A 20,324-nucleotide genomic window follows, 5' to 3' on the forward strand; every position below is an offset into this window, starting at 1 on the left:
AATTTAAAGAGGGATGTGCATGTAGGTTGTAAAAATTTTCCACCGTCACCCAACTAGTAAGTGGCAGAGCCCGGACTCACACCCAGTCTGTGTGCACTCCAAGCCTGGGCTCCTGCCCACAACCTTTTAGGCCTGTACATTACTTCTGAACTGAAGGGGTTGGCAGAAGTCCCTGCCTCCTGCAACTGCAAGGTAGGAAACACTGGGAAGTAGTGAACCCTGCTTCAAAGTGGAGAAGGAGGCAGCAAGGATCTTTCCAGCGCAGGTTTGCTCTTTAAGAGCAGGTAGTTTCGTCCCATGGTTCTAGTGTCCCTATGGTGTTTGTACCCATGAGTGACAGACGTCTGGAAGGTAAGGTAATTTGTATCTTACCACAGCATGGCAATAAGGTTGAGCACCCATACGTATGTTGGCATCTGCTTCCTAGACACTGGTAGGGACTGAATTGTCTCCTCCACAAAAAATAAATATGCTGAAGCCCTAACCCCCAGTGATGGTATTTGGAGATGGAGCCTTTGGGAAGTGATTAAGTTTATATGAGGTCCTGAGGGTAGGGCCTTAATAAAGATGGGATTAGTGCATTTATAAAAAGACACCAGAGAGCTTGCACACTCTCATGTGCAGGCACATTGAGAAGAAGGCCATCTGAAAGCCAGGAAGAGAGCCCTAACCCAAACCAATCAGGCTGGCACCCTGATCTCAGAGTTCCAGCTTCCAGAACTGTGAGGAAAGAAATATTTGTTATTTGAGCCACCCAGTCCATGGCATTTTGTTAGGGCAGCCCAAGCTGACTAATATAATTACCTAGAATAAGAACGAGGATTAACTGAAAAACTGTTTTTGATAAATATAAGTAAAATCACACTTACTTTGAAGGACTGATATCGTTCATCATTTAACACAGCTTTAACTTCAGAACTTTGTCCATCTTCAATAATTTCCTGCATGGAGAGTTGAAAAATATTTTAAGTTAGTGATACTGGACAATCACAGTCCAAGACTTTCAAATTCATAGATGCTAGTGCTTGATTTTTTAATAAAATGCACACCCATTGTGTGGAGGATGTTTCTCTAGCTGATCTGGAGAAAATAAGACATTTCTCTATAATATTGAAAATCCCAGGTCATTGTATTTCCAAGTATCGCTTTACAATCCTCAGTAATAAAGGTTCAGAATGATTTGGGTCCAAATCTATAGAACACCAAACCAGAATAGTCACTGACCAAAGTGTGTCTAAATATTTGTGATCATTTTCTTTTTTTTAAAGATTTTTATTAAAATATAACTAACATACAATATTATATTACTTTCAGGTACACATCATAGTTATTCAACAGTACCCACCTAGCACTATACAGAGTTATTACCGCATTATTGATTATTTTCCCTGTGCTAAAGAAGTGATCACTATGATAAGTCCAGCAAACATCTGACACTATCGTGCTAACACATTATTATCGATCTTTCCCCTCCTTTAACAATTTTTCAATTAGAATTGACATTCAATATTATTTTATATTAGTTTCAAGTGTATAGCATAGTGGTGAGACATTTATGTAATTTAGGAAGTAACCCCCTGACTTGTGCCCACCTGGCACTATACATAGTTATTACCATATTATTGATTATATTCCCTATACTTTACATCCCTATGACTATTTTTTAACTACCAATTTGTACTTCTTAATCCCTTCACCTTTTTTCACCCTGCCCCCAACCCCCCGCCCATCAATCACCCAGATAGATTTAGTACTCACCTGATACCATACATATTTATTACAATATTGATGGTGATATTCCTTATGCTATACCCTACCGTGTTTCCCCGAAAATAAGACCTAGCCGGACACTCAGATCTAATGTGTCATTTGGAGCAAAAATTAATATAAGACCCAGTCTTATTTTACTATAATATAAGACCGGGTCTATAATATAATATAATATAATATAATATAATATAATATAATATAATATAATATAATATAATATAATATAAATACCGGGTCTTATTTTACTATAAGACTGGGTATAATATAATATAATATAATACCAATCTTATATTAATTTTTCCTCCAAAAGACACATTAGAGCTGATTGTCCAGTGAGGTCTTATTTTCAGGGAAACACGGTACATCCCCATGACTACTGTGTAACAACTAATTTGTACTTCTTAATCCCTTTCCCTTTTCACACATTCCCAACCTTCCTCCCACCTGGCAGCCATCAAAATGTTCTCTGTATCTATGAGTTTGTTTCTGTTTTGTTTGTTTATTTTGTTCTTTAGATTCCACTTAAGTGAAATCATATGACATTTGTCTTTTGCTGTCTGATTTATTATACCCAGCGCAGTGCCCTCTAGGTCCATCCATATTGTTGCAGATGGCAATATTTCCTTCTTTTTTATGGCTGAGTAACATTCCATTGTATGTATATGTACCACCTCTTCTTTATCCATTCATCCATTCAGGGACACCCAGGTTGCCTTCGTATCGTGGCTATTGTAAACAATACTGCAGTGAATATATGGATGAGCATGTCCCCTTGAAGTAGCATTTTGGACTTCTTTGGACAAATACCCAGAAGTGGGATTACTAGGTCCTTCTTTGTCTCTTGTGATAGCTTTTGTTTTAGTCTATTTTGTCTGGTATAAGTATTGGTACCCCAGATTTTGTTTGTTTGTTTGTTTCCATTTTCTTTTTCCATCCTTTTACTTTTAGTCTGTGCATGTCTTTCAATCTGAAGGGAGTCTCTTGTAGGCAGCATGTGTAGGGTCTTGTTTTCTTATCCACTCAGCCCCCCTATTTTTCTATTGGAGCATTTAATCCATTTACCTTGAAAGTAATTGTTCATAGGTATGTAGTTATTGCCATTTTATTATTCATATATATATATATTTTTTTTTTCCCCCCATCTTAAGGAAGGCCCTCTAAGATTCCTTGTAATATTGGTTTGGTGTTGATGAACTCCTTTAGCTTTTTCTTGTCTGGGAAGCTCTTTATCTGTCCTTGGATTCTAAATGATAGTTTTGCTGGGCAGAGTAATCTTGGTTGTAGGTCATTGTTTTTCATCTCTTTGAATATTTCTTGCCAATCCCTTCTGGCCTGCAAAGTTTCTGTTGAGAAATTAGCTGATAGTTTTATGGGGACTTTCTTGTAGAAACTAACTGCTTTTCTCTTGCTGCTTTTAAGATTCTCTCTTTGTCTTTAACCTTTGGCATTTTAATTATGATGGGTCTTGGTGTGGGCCTCTTTGGGTTCATCTTGTTTGGGACTCTCTGGGCTTTCTGGGCTTGTATATGTATTTCCTTCATCAGCTTAGGAAGCTTTCTGTCATTATTTCTTCAAATAGATTTTCAATTCCTTGCTGTCTCTCTTCTCCTTCTGTTACCCTTATGATCCAAATATTTGTACACTTGATGTTGTTTCACAGGCCCCTTAAACAGTCCTCAATGTTTTGGATTCTTTTTTCTTTTTGCTGTGTTTTCTGCTATCTTATCTTCTACATTGTTGGTTCGATCCTCTGCTTTATCTCATCTACTGTTGATTTCCTGTAATGTATTCTTTATTTCCATTATTGAATCCTTTATTTTTGACTGGTTCTTTTTCTTGTTTTCTATTTCCATTTTTATGTTTCCTGTCTCTTTGTTGAAGTTCTCCCTGAGATCACTGCACATCCTTATAACCAGTGTTTTGAACTCTGTGTCTCGTAGATTGCTTGTCTCCATTTTGTTCAGTTCTTTTTCTGGAGCTTTGTTCTGTTTTTCTATTTGGGACATATTTCTTTGTCTCCCGATTTTGGCTGCCCTTCTGTGTTTGTTTCTATGTATTAGGTAGGGCTGCCATGCCTTCCGGTCTTTGTAGAGTGGCTTTCTGTAGTAGGTGTGCTGTGGGGATCAGTGGCACAGTCTTTCTGGTCACCTGAGCCACGCACTCCAGGTGTGTCCCTTGTATGAGTTGTGTGTGCCCTCCTGTTGTAGTTGAGCTTTGGTTGCTATTTGCACATCAATAAGAGGGACTGACCCGTGGGCTCATTGGTTGTGAAGACGGGCTGAGACTACAGTGGAGGAGTTGTGCTTCAGGGGCTGACCCTACAGAGTAGGATCTGCCTTAGCAGGGCTCTGGTGCCTGCCCACTCTGCCCCTTGCGTGTGTCATTCTTGGAGGCAGCTGGGTGATGCTCTAGCTCATTTCAAAGCTGACCACTGGGGGCGTTAGCTCCAGGACCACCTTAGAGGGGATTCACTGCTGGTCAAGTTCAGCCGCAGCCTGTGCCCCACCTGGGTCCATCCAGCAGGAGCCACAAAGCAATCTGCAGATGGCTTCCACCTGTACCATGCATGGACATACCTCGAGAGGCCAATCTGCAAACCAAGGCCAGCTGCCACTAGTGTCAGCCTTTGGGCTGCTCAGTCAGAGGTAGAGGACATGTTCAGCCCAGATGTTGCTTATCTGGGCTCTACAAACCTTTGAGAGATCCTAGAAAATCTGCAGCATGAGCTAAGGCAGGTGATTTATATAAAAAAGCCACTGGAAGTAGCTTGGGTATGGCCAAAAGTTGGGCTGGGCAGTGTCTCGAATCACCAGGGTGTGGCAAATGAACAGCTTTAGTCAGCTTGATGGAGACTCACAGATATGGTGGCCAACTGCATATGCACACTGGGGAGAAGGAGGGCTCAACAACAAAAAAGTGGCCTCTGCCAGCTTCTCCATCCAGGAGAAAGCTGCCCCTCCAGCCCCTGTCCTAAGCCAGACACCTCAGTTCCCCACCATATGTCCCTGCCGCCTTTTCATTTGCTGCCCCAGCACTGGAGCTCAGTGATTCTGATGGTAAGTCCTTGCACGGTTCCTTTAAGAGGAGCAGCAGGGGGTGCAGTTGCCCTCGGTCTCACTCAGTCACAATCGCCGCTGGTTTTCACAACCATAAATTATGGGGACTTGTCTCCCTGGCACTGGAACCCTGGGCTGGGGTGGCGTTGGGACCTCTCATTCCTCTGATGAGGATCAGCATAGCCAAGGTATCCCTCCTGATCTTTAATGGTCACATGTGAGTGTGGGATCAGCATGTTCTGCGTCTCTGCCCTTCCTACCAGTCTCTAGGTGGCTTCTTCTGCACGTCCTTAGTTATAGGGCTTTGGGTCAGCAAGATTTTAGGCGATTCTCAATGATGGTGGTTTTGTAGGTTAGTTGTAATTTCGATGTGGTTGTGAGAGAAGGTGAGGACAGCATTTACCTACTGTGCCATCTTGACTAGAGTTCTAATAACTAGAACTCTCCTGTTATTAGTTTTTTAAAATCCTCTCTATACTGTCCATAAGCTCCTAAGGCGATGGCTGAGCTTGGTCCCATGCCCACAGATCCTCCCCCCAAGAGCACACTGGGTGAATGGAAGTGTCCTTTTGAGTGTCTGCAGTACATGCCTGGACTGTCACCAAGGTTCACAGAACTCGCGTCCTGCAGCATTTAACAATCCTAAACGCCCTCACGAAACCTGGGATCTGGACAGTCTCGTGATCATTTTCTTTTCAATGGATATGAACTTGCTGAAACAAGAAGACTTTTCATCTATTATATCCACCACCATTCTGGAGGGTGACATGCCCTGATGGAACTGAGGTCCTTCACACAGCCTGCGTTTGAAATCAGATCATCATCTGCTGTTGAGGTTTCAGATCACTTGAATCTCTCACTGTGATTAATAACAATATAGGAGAATTCTTTTTCCACTTAGCTGGCCCCACATAGCTCCAGATGTGATAACATTGGGGTATAGATTCTATCTATCTATCTATCTATCTATCTATCTGTCTGTCTGTCTGTCTGTCTGTCTGTCTGTCTGTCTGTCTGTCTATCATCTATCTAATCTGATCTATTAAGAGAAAGTACTGTAAGTCATGAATACATCTACATAATTGACAGGAAAATCTATTCTCTCCTTCTCTCCCTCACCCTCCCTCTCTCCCTGCCTACCTATTAGGAGGTGTGACAAATCCCATTTCACCCTTACCTCTATGATACACTTCACTTTGTCCCCCAGGCAGGGAATTCCTTCTGTGTCCTTCATACTGATGATTGTGAATGGCAGAGATTTAAGTACAGAAGCTGCTCTCATAAATGCCAGACAGCAGCCTTCATTTTCTCTAAACTCATAATTTTCAGCCAGTACCTCAAAGGCGTCCTGAAGAATAAAACCAGGTGAGTAAAACACGGTCTGTTTCCTAGCACCTGAGCCAGTGGTCCCTCGCAAACATTTCTTGCTCTCCTTTAAGTATGGGAACACTTCCTGACCTTTTCCTTGAAGGTCAGGATCGGGTCTCCAGTACCCTCGTACCCCTCCTTCGTTGGATGAGTGGAGTTGAATTGAAAAGACAGGCCATGGAGTGCTTTGTAAGGAAACTGAGTTCGATGCCATTAGGTAGGTATTCAGGAATGATTGAACCAAAACATGATCTCAGGTTCACAGCATCCTACTGGTCATTACTCAGCATGATACTTCCTACTTTGCGTGCTGACTTTCCCAACAGCCTGTGGCCAGGATTCTGCCTTGATCACGGGGTATCCTCCATCTCTTAGCTAGTACATGAAACACAGTCAGCTCTTGACAAAAACTTGTTGAAACGGGTGTAATCATAGATGGCACAGAGCCAAGGCTGGGGTTATTTAAGGTAAGGCATGTTTGCACTTTTAGCAGAGGAGGAAGTAGCTGCAGCTGTGTGGCATCGTGTTCACGGTGCCCAGTAGCTGCCAATTTCCTGGGCTTCCTCGCACATGCGGGGCTGGAATGAGAAGTTTTGTGTTTGATATACTACTGTATGTTTTATCCACCTGAGGACTGCCTCTAGGCTGGAGGACAAGCAGCTGTGAGCTTGTTAGGGTCATTTGAAACACAATTCTCACACTTCAGGGCTCGATGTGGCTGTAGAGATGATCTAGCTAATTTCTAACTGAATGGATAAGGAAACTGAGGCTCAGAGAGAGGAACTAACTTGCCCAACATAGGTAATATCAGACAGGCAAGACTCTAGGTCTGTGGTCTCTTAATCTTCTGGTTTCCCAGTAAAAGCTGTTTATTGCTGTTTCTGTGTAATTTGCTCTTACTATGTTTTGGACTAATTATAGTTTTTGATTTTTTCAGAATAGTTGCCATTGACAAGTGTTATGCCCAATAATGACAACTCTCAATAAATAGTAATCTATCATCTTTAAGAATATAATTCAACTATATTTATCCCTGTCCGTGACAGAAGTAGGCCTATTCTTGACAGAAAGAAGAACCAGAGATCAGACCTGGGCAGGTGGATGGGTGAGTGTGGGGAACACTTTCCTAGATTTTCAGGAAATTTTATAATTTAATTTGTAGATCTATGGAAAGAAGCTGCAAGTGCTTCATTTACTCTGGACATTGTACAGCCCCATTACCGTGAATACGTGATTACAGTTGTTTAAAGTGGTTCTTCTCTGACACGCGTACGGAGAGATCTTTTGTACGGCAAGTGGTGGAGTCTTCTGGGGCTTGGGGTCGGAGCTAGCTGAAAAGTCTCTTCTTGCCTAAACAAATATGTAAGCATCCATTTTTAGTAACAATCAATAGTAATAATAATAGATAGGTACGAAAAAAATGGAGGCAGTAGGATGGCAATTGTTTCTGGGAAGAGGATAAAATTATAGGAGAGTCAAATTTTAAGTTATCTGAATCTCTAATATTTGAATATGCTATAATTAATATGTATTCCTTTTGCAATCAGGAAAAAAACCATGAGAAAGGACCATCACTTAAATACCCTTTTCCTTTTCCATGAACTTATGTAGTTACGGTCTGAACTTCCTTCCTCAGGCATCTAGCACTATTGGTGAAGAATTTTGAATTAAGAGCTTACCTTTCTTAATTGTTTTTCTTTATGAATGGTCATAGTAAGAAAAAAAAGGAACCCTTTACTTTCCTGGCTACCAGAAAATTTAATATTTTGAAATATTTGTGTATAGACTTGTTCATAAATATAGTTACCACTTATTAAATACTTACTATAGGTCAGGCTTTGTGTTAAATGCTTTATGTGTACGTTATTCTATTCCTCAGCACCATCTTATGAGGTAGACACTATTGTTATCTCATAGAGGAGGAAACTGAAGCTCAGCAAAGCTAAAGTGACTCGCCCAAGGTCACACAGGCAGTAAGCAGAGAACCCAGACCTGTCGGTCCAATAGCCCATGTTCCTAATCATCAAGCAAAGGACATTGAAAATCACAACTGTGACACTTACAGCAAGCTGGTGTTTTCCTGTCGTCTCCACCGGTTTTCCTGCTCCAATACACTCTATCAGCCAGGAGACATCGAGGAGTTCCAGCTGTGAGCTGGCTTTTATATTTTGTACCTGAAGCCACTCCAGGACATCGGAACCAGAATTGTTTTCTGCCACAATGTGGGTGACGGAATCACTGCAGAAGGCAAGACTAAGTTACCAGCAGAAGGGGCTTTCAAAACCAGACGCTGTCCTCTTTCCTCAAGGTGTTCAGAGTACTCCATCTGATGGAGAAAGATGCACATCAGACCTGACCATGGGAGAATTTAGACCTCCGTGCAAGGGGATTCTCTCTATTGTAATTATTGTAGCAACAGTGGTGTATGTTACATGTCAGACACAAGAAAAATTAAGAAAACATTAGCAAGATTATGGTGTCAGTGGAAACACCGAGGTCTAGAGAAGACGGAAGATAGAATTGTTCTTAAAGTAGAACCTAGCACTCTACATATGGCTTTGGTATGCCATTTCAGTTTCATTTGTCACCCACAGTTAGAAATACATTTCATACATGACCCCAAATAAAAATTGACATAGATGTAGATATGCTTATAACCTCCCACTGAATTGACTGCACACCCCATTAATAGGTGGTGACCAGCTTTTGAGAATGACTGCTTTACACATTTTTCAAAGTACAACTCTGTGATGTAAGATGGGCAGGGATCTTTTCCCTAAAAACTACTGAGCACATACGATGTTTCAGCACCGTCTAAGAACCTTACACACAGCATCTCATTTAATACTCACATAGCTCCTCAAGTAGTGTTATGTCATTCACACTTTAAAACTGAGGAAACTGAAGAACAGAGAAGTCAAATGACATCCTGAAGGTCACACAGCTAGTAAATGATATTTATCCTTTTTTTATTGTCTTTTCTGGGTCAAGTGTGTTATGTCTAGTTTTTAACAAGTTTTCACAGTCAACATTATATCACTGGGACCAGTAATTTTTACGGCCCTTTCAGTTCAAATAGTCTATGAATCTGGGAGACAGCAAGATGCATATCTAGGCATCCAAGAGGAAAATAGAATTCTTTTCTTTTTCTTATTTCTCTTCCCTGACTTTCTTTTTCTCCTCCTTTTTTTGATTGACTCTTGGATTCATTGGTTATTTTTTTGGTTCACTGTTAAATTCACAGCCCTAGGTTCCTTGTGGTAATCGTGGTGGTGGTGGTAGGCCTTGGGTACTAAAGAAGAAAAGGGAAGTTCCTGGACATTAGCATTTTACATGAAACGGATGGTTAATGATGTGTTATGACAAGACATGAGGCATGGACAAGATCTGCATGTGGTGTGCTGAGAAAAAACTTAGGGTGTGCTGGGAAAGGGGGATGGCTTTATGGAAAAGTGTGATTTGTGTCTAGGTTTGATGTATGCGGAGGAATAAAGTACCGGAAAGGCAGAACGTTGGCTCTCTTGGAAGAAAAGGTTCAGAGGCAAGAAGGAAAGGTAGGAGAATGGCCTGGATTGGATGAAGAGTTTATGATAAGAAGTAGTAGGCCTGACTGAGTCAGCAGGGGCAACCACATCATAAAAGATCTTAGAAGCCTGGTTCAGGAGGTTAGATCTTATTTTCTGGGATAATGGAGCCAATGAAGGTTTTTTTGAGCAAGATGTCGATAGCATTACTGTTATTTTTAAAGACTAGTCTGGTACATGCAATTATTTGGAGGAGAGAGTGATGGGTGGGGAGCTACTTAGAAGAATGAAACAATGAACCAAATATGAGATGACTTTAACCCAGTCTGATTCCTAAAGCACTAGGAAGAAAGGCAAAGGAGACAAATGACGGACATCTGGCATTAGTTCATTTCTAAAAGGAAGTGGAGAACAGAGTCAACTATTATTCCAGCATATGGGGCACAGTAAAGTACTAGCACTTTTGGTACAAATAGGGATTTAGGAAGTTGTATCTCTCTGGGAGAAGGGGTGGGGGAGTGGAACTGAAGTTTTTTTTAGGCATGATGCATTTGAAAGATGGCAGGAGATCGCAATGAAAATATCCAGGTGACAGTTGGGATCTGAGGCGACGCTGGGAGAGAAATGGGGATCAGAGCTGAGATTGTCTGGGTGGCAGGATGTGCTGCAGGGCCAGCAGAAATAAGTCGTGGTAAAACAACGTTTTACAAGAGTTGAGGGAAGGTGGATCACTGCTTCCCTATTCTGGGTCCACATAATTCTGAAAGTTATTTATAATAAACTTCTTGAAAGGTTGTTTATGTGAAGACTTTAAGAAGACAACGAAAGGATTAATAAGACTACATATTCCATTTGCATTTCTGTCCTTAGGCTCTTGTCTAAACCTCAGAGGGAGAAGGAGAGTCACTGCCTCTAGTGTTTTGCTGACAATTTCTTACTGCTGTGTTGTAACAGCTGTTTAACTGTTTGCTGGTGCAGTGGTTTTTCTCTGTGCTTTGAGTACTCTAATCTTGAAAATATTAATAATATTGAAATGTTACTAGGTACCAGACACTATTGTAGGCACATTTCATGCATTACCTCATTTATTATCAATAACACTATGAGCTAGGTATTATCACCCCCATCTAAACATAAAAAAAGAGAGCTTTGGAGATGTAAAAATTCACCAGCTAACAATTGGGGGAGCAAGGCTTTGATCCTAGGTCTGTTTTAATCCAAAGCCTATATGCTGGACTAAACGAGCTACTCTCTGTGACTTGGTGCTTATTCCACGGCTGTAGAGAGAGCTGCTCCTTTATGCAGAAGAAACAGCATCTGGATGGGTATCATGATTATTTTTAAAAAAACACACAAAACCTGATTCCCCCCAAAGGGCAGAAATAAAGATACAATAAGTATATAAGGAAGTATATACTTCCTATGTAATACTATTATTCACACTATCCCTGCTGCTGTCGCATAGAATTTATGTTTTGGTGTTTTATATCCAATATCATGTGGACTATAATAAGACTGCAAGATGTGTAGAACTGTCCCAGAAAGTCTGAAAGGACAGTTGCTATAGCTACAAACCAAGATGGAGAAGCCACAGGGAAGCTGGCAGACTCCCTGTGCTCTGGGCTTTGCCTAAACCTCAGAGGGAAGCGGGTATGCCAAGGAGGAGCCCTGTGGCTAGTCTTCCAAATTCAGGCCCTTTGCCATCCATCCTTACCACCCCTGCTCCACCATCACTATCTGTTTATCTAGGATATTCCTGGACACAGCCCTGCCTCTAACAGAGACACCCAGAAGCATGGGGAAGTGGGGGAGGGATGCTATAGAACAATGAACAGATAATGTAACATACAGGCATACATACAAAAGAAAAAGACTAGAGAGTTACTCTAAACTATTAGAAAAAATAATAGCTACACACACACACACACACACACACACACACACAGAGTTGTCCCTCAGTATCCACAGGGGATTGGTTCTAGGACCCCCCATACCAAAGTCCTCAGATGCTAAGCCCTTTATATAAAATGGGGTAGTTGCACGTAGCTTATGCACATTCTCCCATATACTTTAAATCATATTTAGATCACTTACAATACCTAATACAATGTAAATGCTATGCAAATAGTTGGCATACCGTATTGTTTAGGCATCAGCTTTCTGGAATTTAAAAAATTATTATCAATCTGAAGTTGGTTGAATCTGTGGATGAGAAACCCACAGATACGGAGAGCCCACTGTACATTTTTACTTCATCCTCACTAGAATCTTAGGAGGTGAGCAATATAATTTCAGATAAGAAAACCAAGGCTTGTAGAGGTTACATGAAGCCAGGATTCAAACCCAGGTGTGCATGACTCAAGCAATCTCTTAACGTTCTGCTAGACTGTGGTTAGACCCCTGAGTGAGGGTGTGTTTGTTTCAGTATTTTCTGTAAATTTCCGTCGTGAACCATCTCTATCATCCCTTTTATACTTAGGAGAGAAGATACACATGGATGTCATTTTCAAGGACAAACAAACCTGGGGCTGGGGCTGAGGTAGTTCCTGCCTTGCCACTAGAGGCCTGAGCTTTCTCCTTATAATAAAAGGTGAGCGATAGCATCAGGCAGCTGCCCCGAACCTCTTTCAAAGACCCCAAGGTGCTACTGAGATGGCTGTTCCTGAAATATCAGTGGATTCCATTCCTTAAGACCACCTGGTTTTTTAGCCATGAATACTTAGTGTCTTGGACTAGGTTTGGCAGTTCTGAACTAGAATTTGTCCCTCAGCTTCCCACAGGGAAAAAGGTACAGGGTTTTCTCCTTCAACTCACGCTGAAGCAAAATGTGCTCCTCCTGCTCCTGCTCACTGGCGTCCCTGAGGGCATGGACAGGTTTGTAATCTGCCTGGTTATAATCTGGGCTATAACCATGTCTGGTGCCCAGAACGTGGCCAGATTCACAGTAATGGTCAATAAATAGACTACTGGTAAAATGAATAAATGAATTTATTAATCAATGGCGCTAAAGGAAAGTTTCTTACACTCTAGTGTCTACCCAAGCCACCTAGGAAGCTGGGTTAAAATTCAGGTGCCTGGATCCTATTACCAGAGATTCAGATTCAGTAAATCTTACCTGAGGCCGAGGCATACGTATTTTGACGAGCTCCCTTGGTAATTTTGACGTAGTCAGTCAGTTCTAGTTATCTGTTAGTGTGTAACAAACTACCTCAAAATGTAATGGTTTAAAAAAGGCAATGATTTTATTATATCTGCAATTCTGTGGGTCAGGAATTCAGGCAACTTGGCTGGTCATCCTTCTGTTCGGTGTGGTCCCCATGGAGGTGCTGATGCTTCAAATGGCCCTGCATGTCTGGCACCTTGGCGACGATGGCTGGGAGGCTGGGCTCACAGCTCTACCAATCAGAACAGCTTTCCATGGCCGCTCACACAGGGAAATCAAAACCCCTTACGTGAGCTTCTGGGACACAGGGAACAGCAGAAGCCACAAAGCCTTTTATGATCCAGCCTCAAAAGTCACATAGTGTCACTCTTGGTTGAAGCAGTCAAGAGCCCTTCCAGATGCAATGAAAGGGAAAATTGTTCCTGCTTCTCCAGAGGAGCGCCCATATTTTAAAACCCACCCACAGCCCAAGAACTCCACTTTGAGAAAACACTGCTGTAAAGAAAGTTTTCTTTAGTTGCCCCACGCGGGACATTGGGCTCAATTACAGCAATGTTTTCCAGTGTGGTACTCATTTCTCTGCAGAAACATGAGATGATTTTAGCAAGTACACAACTGGGCATTTAAAAAGCATACACCATATGTTTATTTATATCTATATCTTTATGCATTTTAGATTATGCATATCAGACATGGTTTCTATGGTTTTCATGGTTTTCACATTATTCTTTAGGACAAAGCTAAATTATTTTCAACAATTACATTTAGGAACAATGAAAGGAAACATTAAGTATATGATAACACATGAGGTAAAAGATATTATAAGAACCGTGAATGTGGCACTCAGATGTCCAGAAGGCCCTGAGTTATGGGATGAACTCACAAAGCTCAGTTCTGAATTTCTTCCCTCTGATACCTGTATCCTGACTCTTCCTGCTTTTCTTTTCCTAGTTGGTCCTGCTTCTCTAGATAATTAGGAAAACTCTCCATGAAGAAAGAGACAGCCATCCTTTTTGCCTGGAGACTGACTGACCCCCTGTCTGACTCCCCGTCATCGTGGATGGTCACCTGCTTTTATCTTTATCTGTTTTCTTTCCCTGGAGAGGTGATTTCTGATTCTTCCCATCTGATGTAGGACTTATTTTGTAAATAATGACTTTAAATAGTAATTTACAATTAAGCTGAGCTATTTACAGTTTAAAAACCCTCCTACTAATTTCCCTTAGAAACTAATCTCTTTCAGAATCCCCGAAACAGAAAAATCGAAGCAGTTTTATTTGGTTTTTATCTCACACTCTTAATAGCACCAGTAAAGACAGGTTTCTATTCCCAGCCCTGATAAACTTAAGACAGAGTCTTGCCTTGATTTCTTTGGCCCATCTTAAATGGTGTTATGAACATGTTCATTAATTTTAATTCCACAAATTTTGAACTATAAAGTAATTTGGACCAGAGCAGGACTATAAATACATGCTCTTGAATTTATCAAAATAAAGTCATTATTATTTTGCTGATTACAAAAGTAATACTGGTGCATTGTAGAAAAATTAATTTGGTAATCCCAAGTTCCTATGGCTGGTTTCATATTCACCAGATAAATCATTCTTTTGAGAAAATATTTTCTGAAGCCAACTATGTGTAAGAAGATTGTCTGTGGTCTGAGAGTGAGGTCTACAAGATGACACCTTTGTCCTCATGAAGTCAGAAAGGGTGAGATGAAGAACTGGATGAGATGAGGAACAAAGCCAAGTGGGAGCGCTGGCGGCCAACCCCAGGCCATGGACCCCACTTGTGCTCCAGGGAGGAAATGCTCTTCTCTAGGAGGGCTTCCAGAGGTCTTAGATCTTAGATGTAGAGGAGGTAGGGAAGAGAGGTTCAAGGCCGGGGGAAAGAGTGAGAAAATAACGTAAAGAGAAACTAGTGACAATGTGTTTGGACATTGGACCTGGAAGGGGCCTAGAGATGCATTAGTTGACCATCATGTTTTCTAGAGCAGGTACCATCTTTTGCATGTGGTGTTCAGTTTCTTTTGCAGACAGTGACTTTTAATATTTTGATTTTAGATACCACAAATTTGAAATGATAGAACATTGTCAAGGATAAGCAAAGTGGGACACTAATTAAAAAAGAGTATATTTTATTTAGTAATGACTATTGCAATAGAGAAGGGGGTCCAGCATGATGGAAGCTCAACTTCAAGGAGACCTTTTAAAGGCTGGCTGTGCTAAGGGAAAGGCACTGAGGGGCTTTAAGCGGGGTTGGTCCACATGACCAGGCCACCAGGATTTGCTAATTGCCGTGTATGTAGAGGAGAAACAAATTTCTTGAATCTTTATGACAGGAGGCAGGGTGCAAGTTAGAGGACGGTGTCCACTAAAGTTAGGCCTTTACTTCCCCACAGAGAACAGGAATGACAGTTCTCTCCTTGAATATTTGTTTTTCAAAGAGCCAACTCTCTGGTCCTTGAGAAGACAGTTCTGGGTGGTTGGAAGACTTACAAAGGGGGCAGAGAAAGGATTTAGAAAGGTTTCTAAAGTAACAGTTCCAAGAGGGGGTTCAGGGACCCATCTGCCTACTGCTAGGTTTTGGCTGGAAAAAATAGTAAATTCTCCTGGCAGACTTGAGCTTTCTCAGGCAGGCATTTTAAGGTGGGGTGGAGAGGTGTTTGGGGGGGGGGCAACATCCTAAGGACATGGCCTCAAGCTGCTAGAAGCCATTCTAGACTTTGGTCAAGGAGAGAATTTTTATCAACATTCAGGTGAAGAAAACATGGGCTTTACTATCGTGAGATTCCTTGGGACATTGGAGACAATAGTATTGGGATAATGAGTGAGGCAGAAGCCACATATCAAATATTACACAGTGAATAGATGTAAAGTACAGACAGGCAGGTTAGATGTAACTAAGCCAACACAATACAAGAAGGCTGAAAGTGAAGGACTGTGTAGGAAAATACTAATAAAAAGAAGAAGAAGAAGAAGAAGACTAGTACACACTTGGAAAACACGTTATGGTCTCTTTTAATTCTAGGTGACAACAAAGGTACAATTCCTGACTCCCCTGGCCAATTGCAAACTTCTTGCTTTCAGGGCTCATGTCTTTTACTAATTTGTATCTCCAGAAACAGACAAATACTGTGCAGAGTGGTTACTAATGGAACCCTTTATTTATGATACCACGATGGTATATCTTGTTTTCATCCAAGACAATGCCTTCCAAAGGTACCCTTGTAGACAAATGATGGAGGTCTAGGAAGGACGAAAGTATCATCTGGTGGGTTTCTACTGCTTGAACAGTGGAACACAGCAAGTGTTAAACTGCTGGGTGGCATAACCCTGGAGAGCCATCCTTCCTAGCCACAGCTCTTTCTTCTTCAACATCAATGATTTAGGTCAAGACATACAGAGTAGGCTTTGCTAATGTGCTAAGAGAAGAGGGTTGATGACAGATAAAATTTTAAAATAGCTCAAAGTACTGGAAGCAAGGATGAAACAAGAACATGACAAGTACTAGATTCTGACCCTTCTCTTGCTTGTCCTAGATAACTCGAAGATGATGAAGTTGGTCAAAAATTTAGGATGTTAGCCATGGAATAAAATTCAGCATCCTTTTCATGAATGTGCAAAAATGCCTCAAATGGCATGACTTGATACCCCCCTGATTTATATTGTTAAGAACCAGCTTCCTACGGCACCTTGAATAGCACATTTTTTGTAATATAACATAAATATTAATGAAGCCCAATCCACGTGTAACGATACAGTGCACATGTGCTGGAGAATGAAAGAGTCCCAGAAAGTTCAATGCAGTCAGGTAAGCCATTTCTAAAAGGGGGCAGAGAAAGTGTTCAGAGAAAGGGGCAGAGAAAGGGGGCAGAGAAAGCCTGTGTGTTCAGGCCCAGGTAAAGTAAGAATCAGAGTTTTCCTCAAATTTAACCCTTCTGGTAGCCAAAGAACGTGCTATGAACTATGGAGATTGTTGCCTATTTTCAGAACATTTTTTTTCATAGCTCCCCTGTCTCTGATTACTAGAAAAACGAGGTATAGCTAGCCTTCACTATTGAGAAGCATACTTTTTTTAAAAAAAATCAGTTTTATTTATTTTCATTTTTAAAATACATGCTTATTGTAAAAAAATTGGAAAACACAAGAGCATAAAAGCAGCTAAAATCCTTCCCTACTACACCCTTCCCCCATTCCGCCAAAATAACCACTTATAACATTTTGATGGGTTTCCTTCCTGTCTTTGTTCTATTTGTTTATATTATTTGACCTAGTTCATATTATGGAGAGAGGACCCTCTCCTTAGGTTCTGCTGTAAAGACCAATGGATCTAGCTAATTAACAAGAAACCAATCACACTTTCCACTTGTATAACTTTTTAATTTATCAGAGCATGTTGACATCCATCATTGCATTAGGTGGTCATATCAGGTAGACTAGACTATTTATCTGGACACTAAGGTCGGAGAGGAGAAAGGGGATCTCACCCCACACGTGGCTGGGAAGGGTCAGAGCCAGAATTGGAGGTCTCTACATTTCTTATCAAGAGATTTCCCCCTACAATGATTTCGATTGTCCTTCCCAATTAAAGTGTAGGTATCTATGTATGGAAATTCCGTTTGAGAGCTAGGACTTCTGCTTCCTGTGGTTTATTTTTGTGCCATAGAACACATTTGTAGTTAATGTGTCTACCGAGCTGCCAGCCTGGGAACTTTGCCACCATCACATGCACAGCAGCAGTTTGCTCACCATGCACCAGTTTCCTTTGTCGCCTGAGCAGCTGGGCTTGGTCCCTGGCACCAGGCCTCTGGGGCACGGAGCTGCTTCTTAGGCTCTCTTGCCAAAAGAAGAAATTTGCCTCCCAACGTCTCCCCAAGTACCTGCCTCAGCCCCCATGTATGTGTCTGTAGCTGTGCCTATAACTAGATGAATCAGCCCTTCCTGGAAGTATGGACAGTGCAACAGAGAGCTTTCTATGTAAGTGGCACCTTGACCATCTGGTTCTCACCTTCCTGCCTGGCCCTTGCCAAATTTCTTTACTACAAAAAGCAGTTCTGTATTTTCTAAGGCTTTTAATTTCTGTTTTTTCAATTTCTTTTTCTCTCTTTTCTGATATTTGGCCTCTTTGCCTATATCATCTCCTCCACCTCCTCTCTCCAATTCCAACATTTTACGTAAGTCTGTAAAATTAAGCAGACTTAACAATTAGAAGAAATCTAAGATTTCATGGAAAACATGATAAGCCCAAAATGATATTTTGAACTTAACATCCTAAAGACAGGGGGTTAAAAGAAAAGAGGCCGAGAAAAGGCAAAGGAGACCATATGAAAAGAAGTCAGATGGGAGAGAGACTCAGGAATTTCTGAATGAGGCATTTTAAGAAAAAAATTAAAATGTTTCTGTGACATTGCCTTTTCATATGAATTATGGGTCTTGTGAAAATTATCATATCTGACTATCGATTTTTGACATATGTCTCTTTAGCAATTTGAAGCTGACATTTCTTCATCAGGAAATGCTTGTCAGATTTACTTTTAAATATCAAAGACTGTTTTTTAAGTAAAAATTTATTTTCACATAAAATTCTTACAGTTTTTCCTGAAAAAAGAAATGTGGTCTGTCTATTCCTTGGACCATCAAAGCCAGCCAATTGCATTAATCATCATTCTTTATTCATTGCAGGCCCCCTGGCAGTTCTGTTTGGAACTATTTAAGTCAAGGTTCTAATACCATTGGTTTCTGGATTTTGTTTTGTTTTCTCTTCCATCTATTTGAGGCCAATGAAGAGTTTATGTAACAATTAAGAAAACAAGGCTAATTGCTAGGATGTAAGTGGGTTTGTGAGTGAAGCAGTCTAGGTGGCCCCAAAGGTGGTTTCAATTGCTTTATTGTCTGGATTCTCCTGAGTGATCTTATCACTCTCAGCATGGTATCTACTACCCTTGAATACAGCTGTCCCCGAATCTTTAACTAGCATCCTTCTCTCTGCAAAGCCCACTCAGACTGCTTGCTCTTTGGAAAAGCAAGATCAAGGCCACACTGGGGAGCCTATACTGAAAGCCAGCTGCAGTCACTCATCCTAGTTTGTCAGACACTGGTCACCTCAGCACAGCCAGATGTTTAGCTTAAGAGCCAAGCAAACGAACCATCCTTTTTGCTTCAAAGTAGCTGAAATTTTTTGATTGAACTCAGTGGTGTTTCGTTCAAAAATGAAATTGAGTGGTTTCAGCATTGAACTTTCTAACTTGGTTTTTGTTTCTCATCTCTAGACACCTCATCTCATAATAGTGAATAATAGTGCATAGCAACAAACAAACAAACAAACACACAAATTTACCTTATCTTTTGGTGCCAATTAGTTGCTATGTAATTGTATTCAGTTCACACTCATCTTATTTCCCACAACTACTTGGCTCAAATTTGTTCTTTGATTTCAAACCTGTTCTACCGGTGGGCACATCACCTCTTCCCTAAGAAAACACGGGTTCCTTGGGTTTCAAAGAAGTTCTTCATAAAATTGATTCACAAACCAAATCAGTGGTGTCCTACCTGAGCTCATTCTCAACCCTGAATCCTTTCCTTCGGGCCAGCTCCATGAGGAAGGCTCTGCGGGTCGTTCCCATTTTCCTCTCCAAAATATAGAGGACCAAATCTCGGAACTTGATGTCATGAGGAGGGAAGGCCATTGAGGCACCCATCTGCCTGGGTTTCTTCTTCCGAGGGCCCATATGGGCCATTGGCATGGTATCCATGGAAAGAGGCTGCAGCTGCCTCTGGCTGTGCCATCAAGTGGTGTCTCCAGAAGTGAGGGAGAGTCTGCCCCTCCTTCATGAAGAGCTCTGATGTCATCTCACCAGCAGACTCTGAAGCCAGGGCAAGGCTTCCTGGGCCCTGCCCTGGACAGCTTCCTACTGAAAAGCGATGGGGAATTTTTACCTCTGTTCAGCTCCTTTGTCCAATATAGAGATCATAATGGAAACAGCAAATTAACTTTTGCTTTCCTCTCCATAAACACATCAGATCCTCAGAATAAACTTGTGAGGAAGGTATATATTTGTTTATTTATTTGCACATTTGTTGACGTCCCTCTTTTCTCTATTTTTGATCCTTTTTTAACCTCCTAACTCACTTGCAGTCTCTTCCTCTCATAGGCAACCATTATTATACATTGAATATCTATAATTTGCATGGGTGTTAGGCATTCGTTGTATGTGGTTGTTTTGATTTTATATAAATGGCATTGTCACGTTTCTCATTCTGTTGATCACTTCTTTTTCCACTTAAAACTATGTTTTCAGATCGATCCATCTTGCTCTGTGTTCTAATCTATTGCCTCTAATTGCTCCACCGTATTTCATGGGGGCATTTTAGCTGTGTCAGTGCATTCTTATAAGTGAGGAAACCAAAGCTCAGACAGTTTACTCAAGATCACAAAATAAGG

General features: G+C 41.1%; 1 protein-coding gene across 1 annotated transcript in view; it reads right to left on the minus strand.

The window, feature by feature from the left end:
* Window positions 1-19,611, minus strand: part of DNTT (DNA nucleotidylexotransferase) — a gene marked incomplete at its 5' end in the record, with an annotated part of 36,580 nt that extends 16,969 nt beyond the window's left edge. The window contains 5 exons of the mRNA XM_081075413.1: window positions 870-941; window positions 6,004-6,174; window positions 7,416-7,544; window positions 8,258-8,432; window positions 19,433-19,611. Of these exons, the coding sequence (XP_080931539.1) occupies window positions 870-941; window positions 6,004-6,174; window positions 7,416-7,544; window positions 8,258-8,432; window positions 19,433-19,611 (726 nt within the window). The remainder of the gene's footprint in view (window positions 1-869; window positions 942-6,003; window positions 6,175-7,415; window positions 7,545-8,257; window positions 8,433-19,432) is intronic.
* Between the last annotated feature and the right edge of the window lie 713 nt (window positions 19,612-20,324).

Source organism: Rhinolophus hipposideros, assembly GCF_964194185.1.
Source record: "Rhinolophus hipposideros genome assembly, chromosome: 15".
NCBI classification, from domain to species: Eukaryota; Metazoa; Chordata; class Mammalia; order Chiroptera; family Rhinolophidae; genus Rhinolophus; species Rhinolophus hipposideros.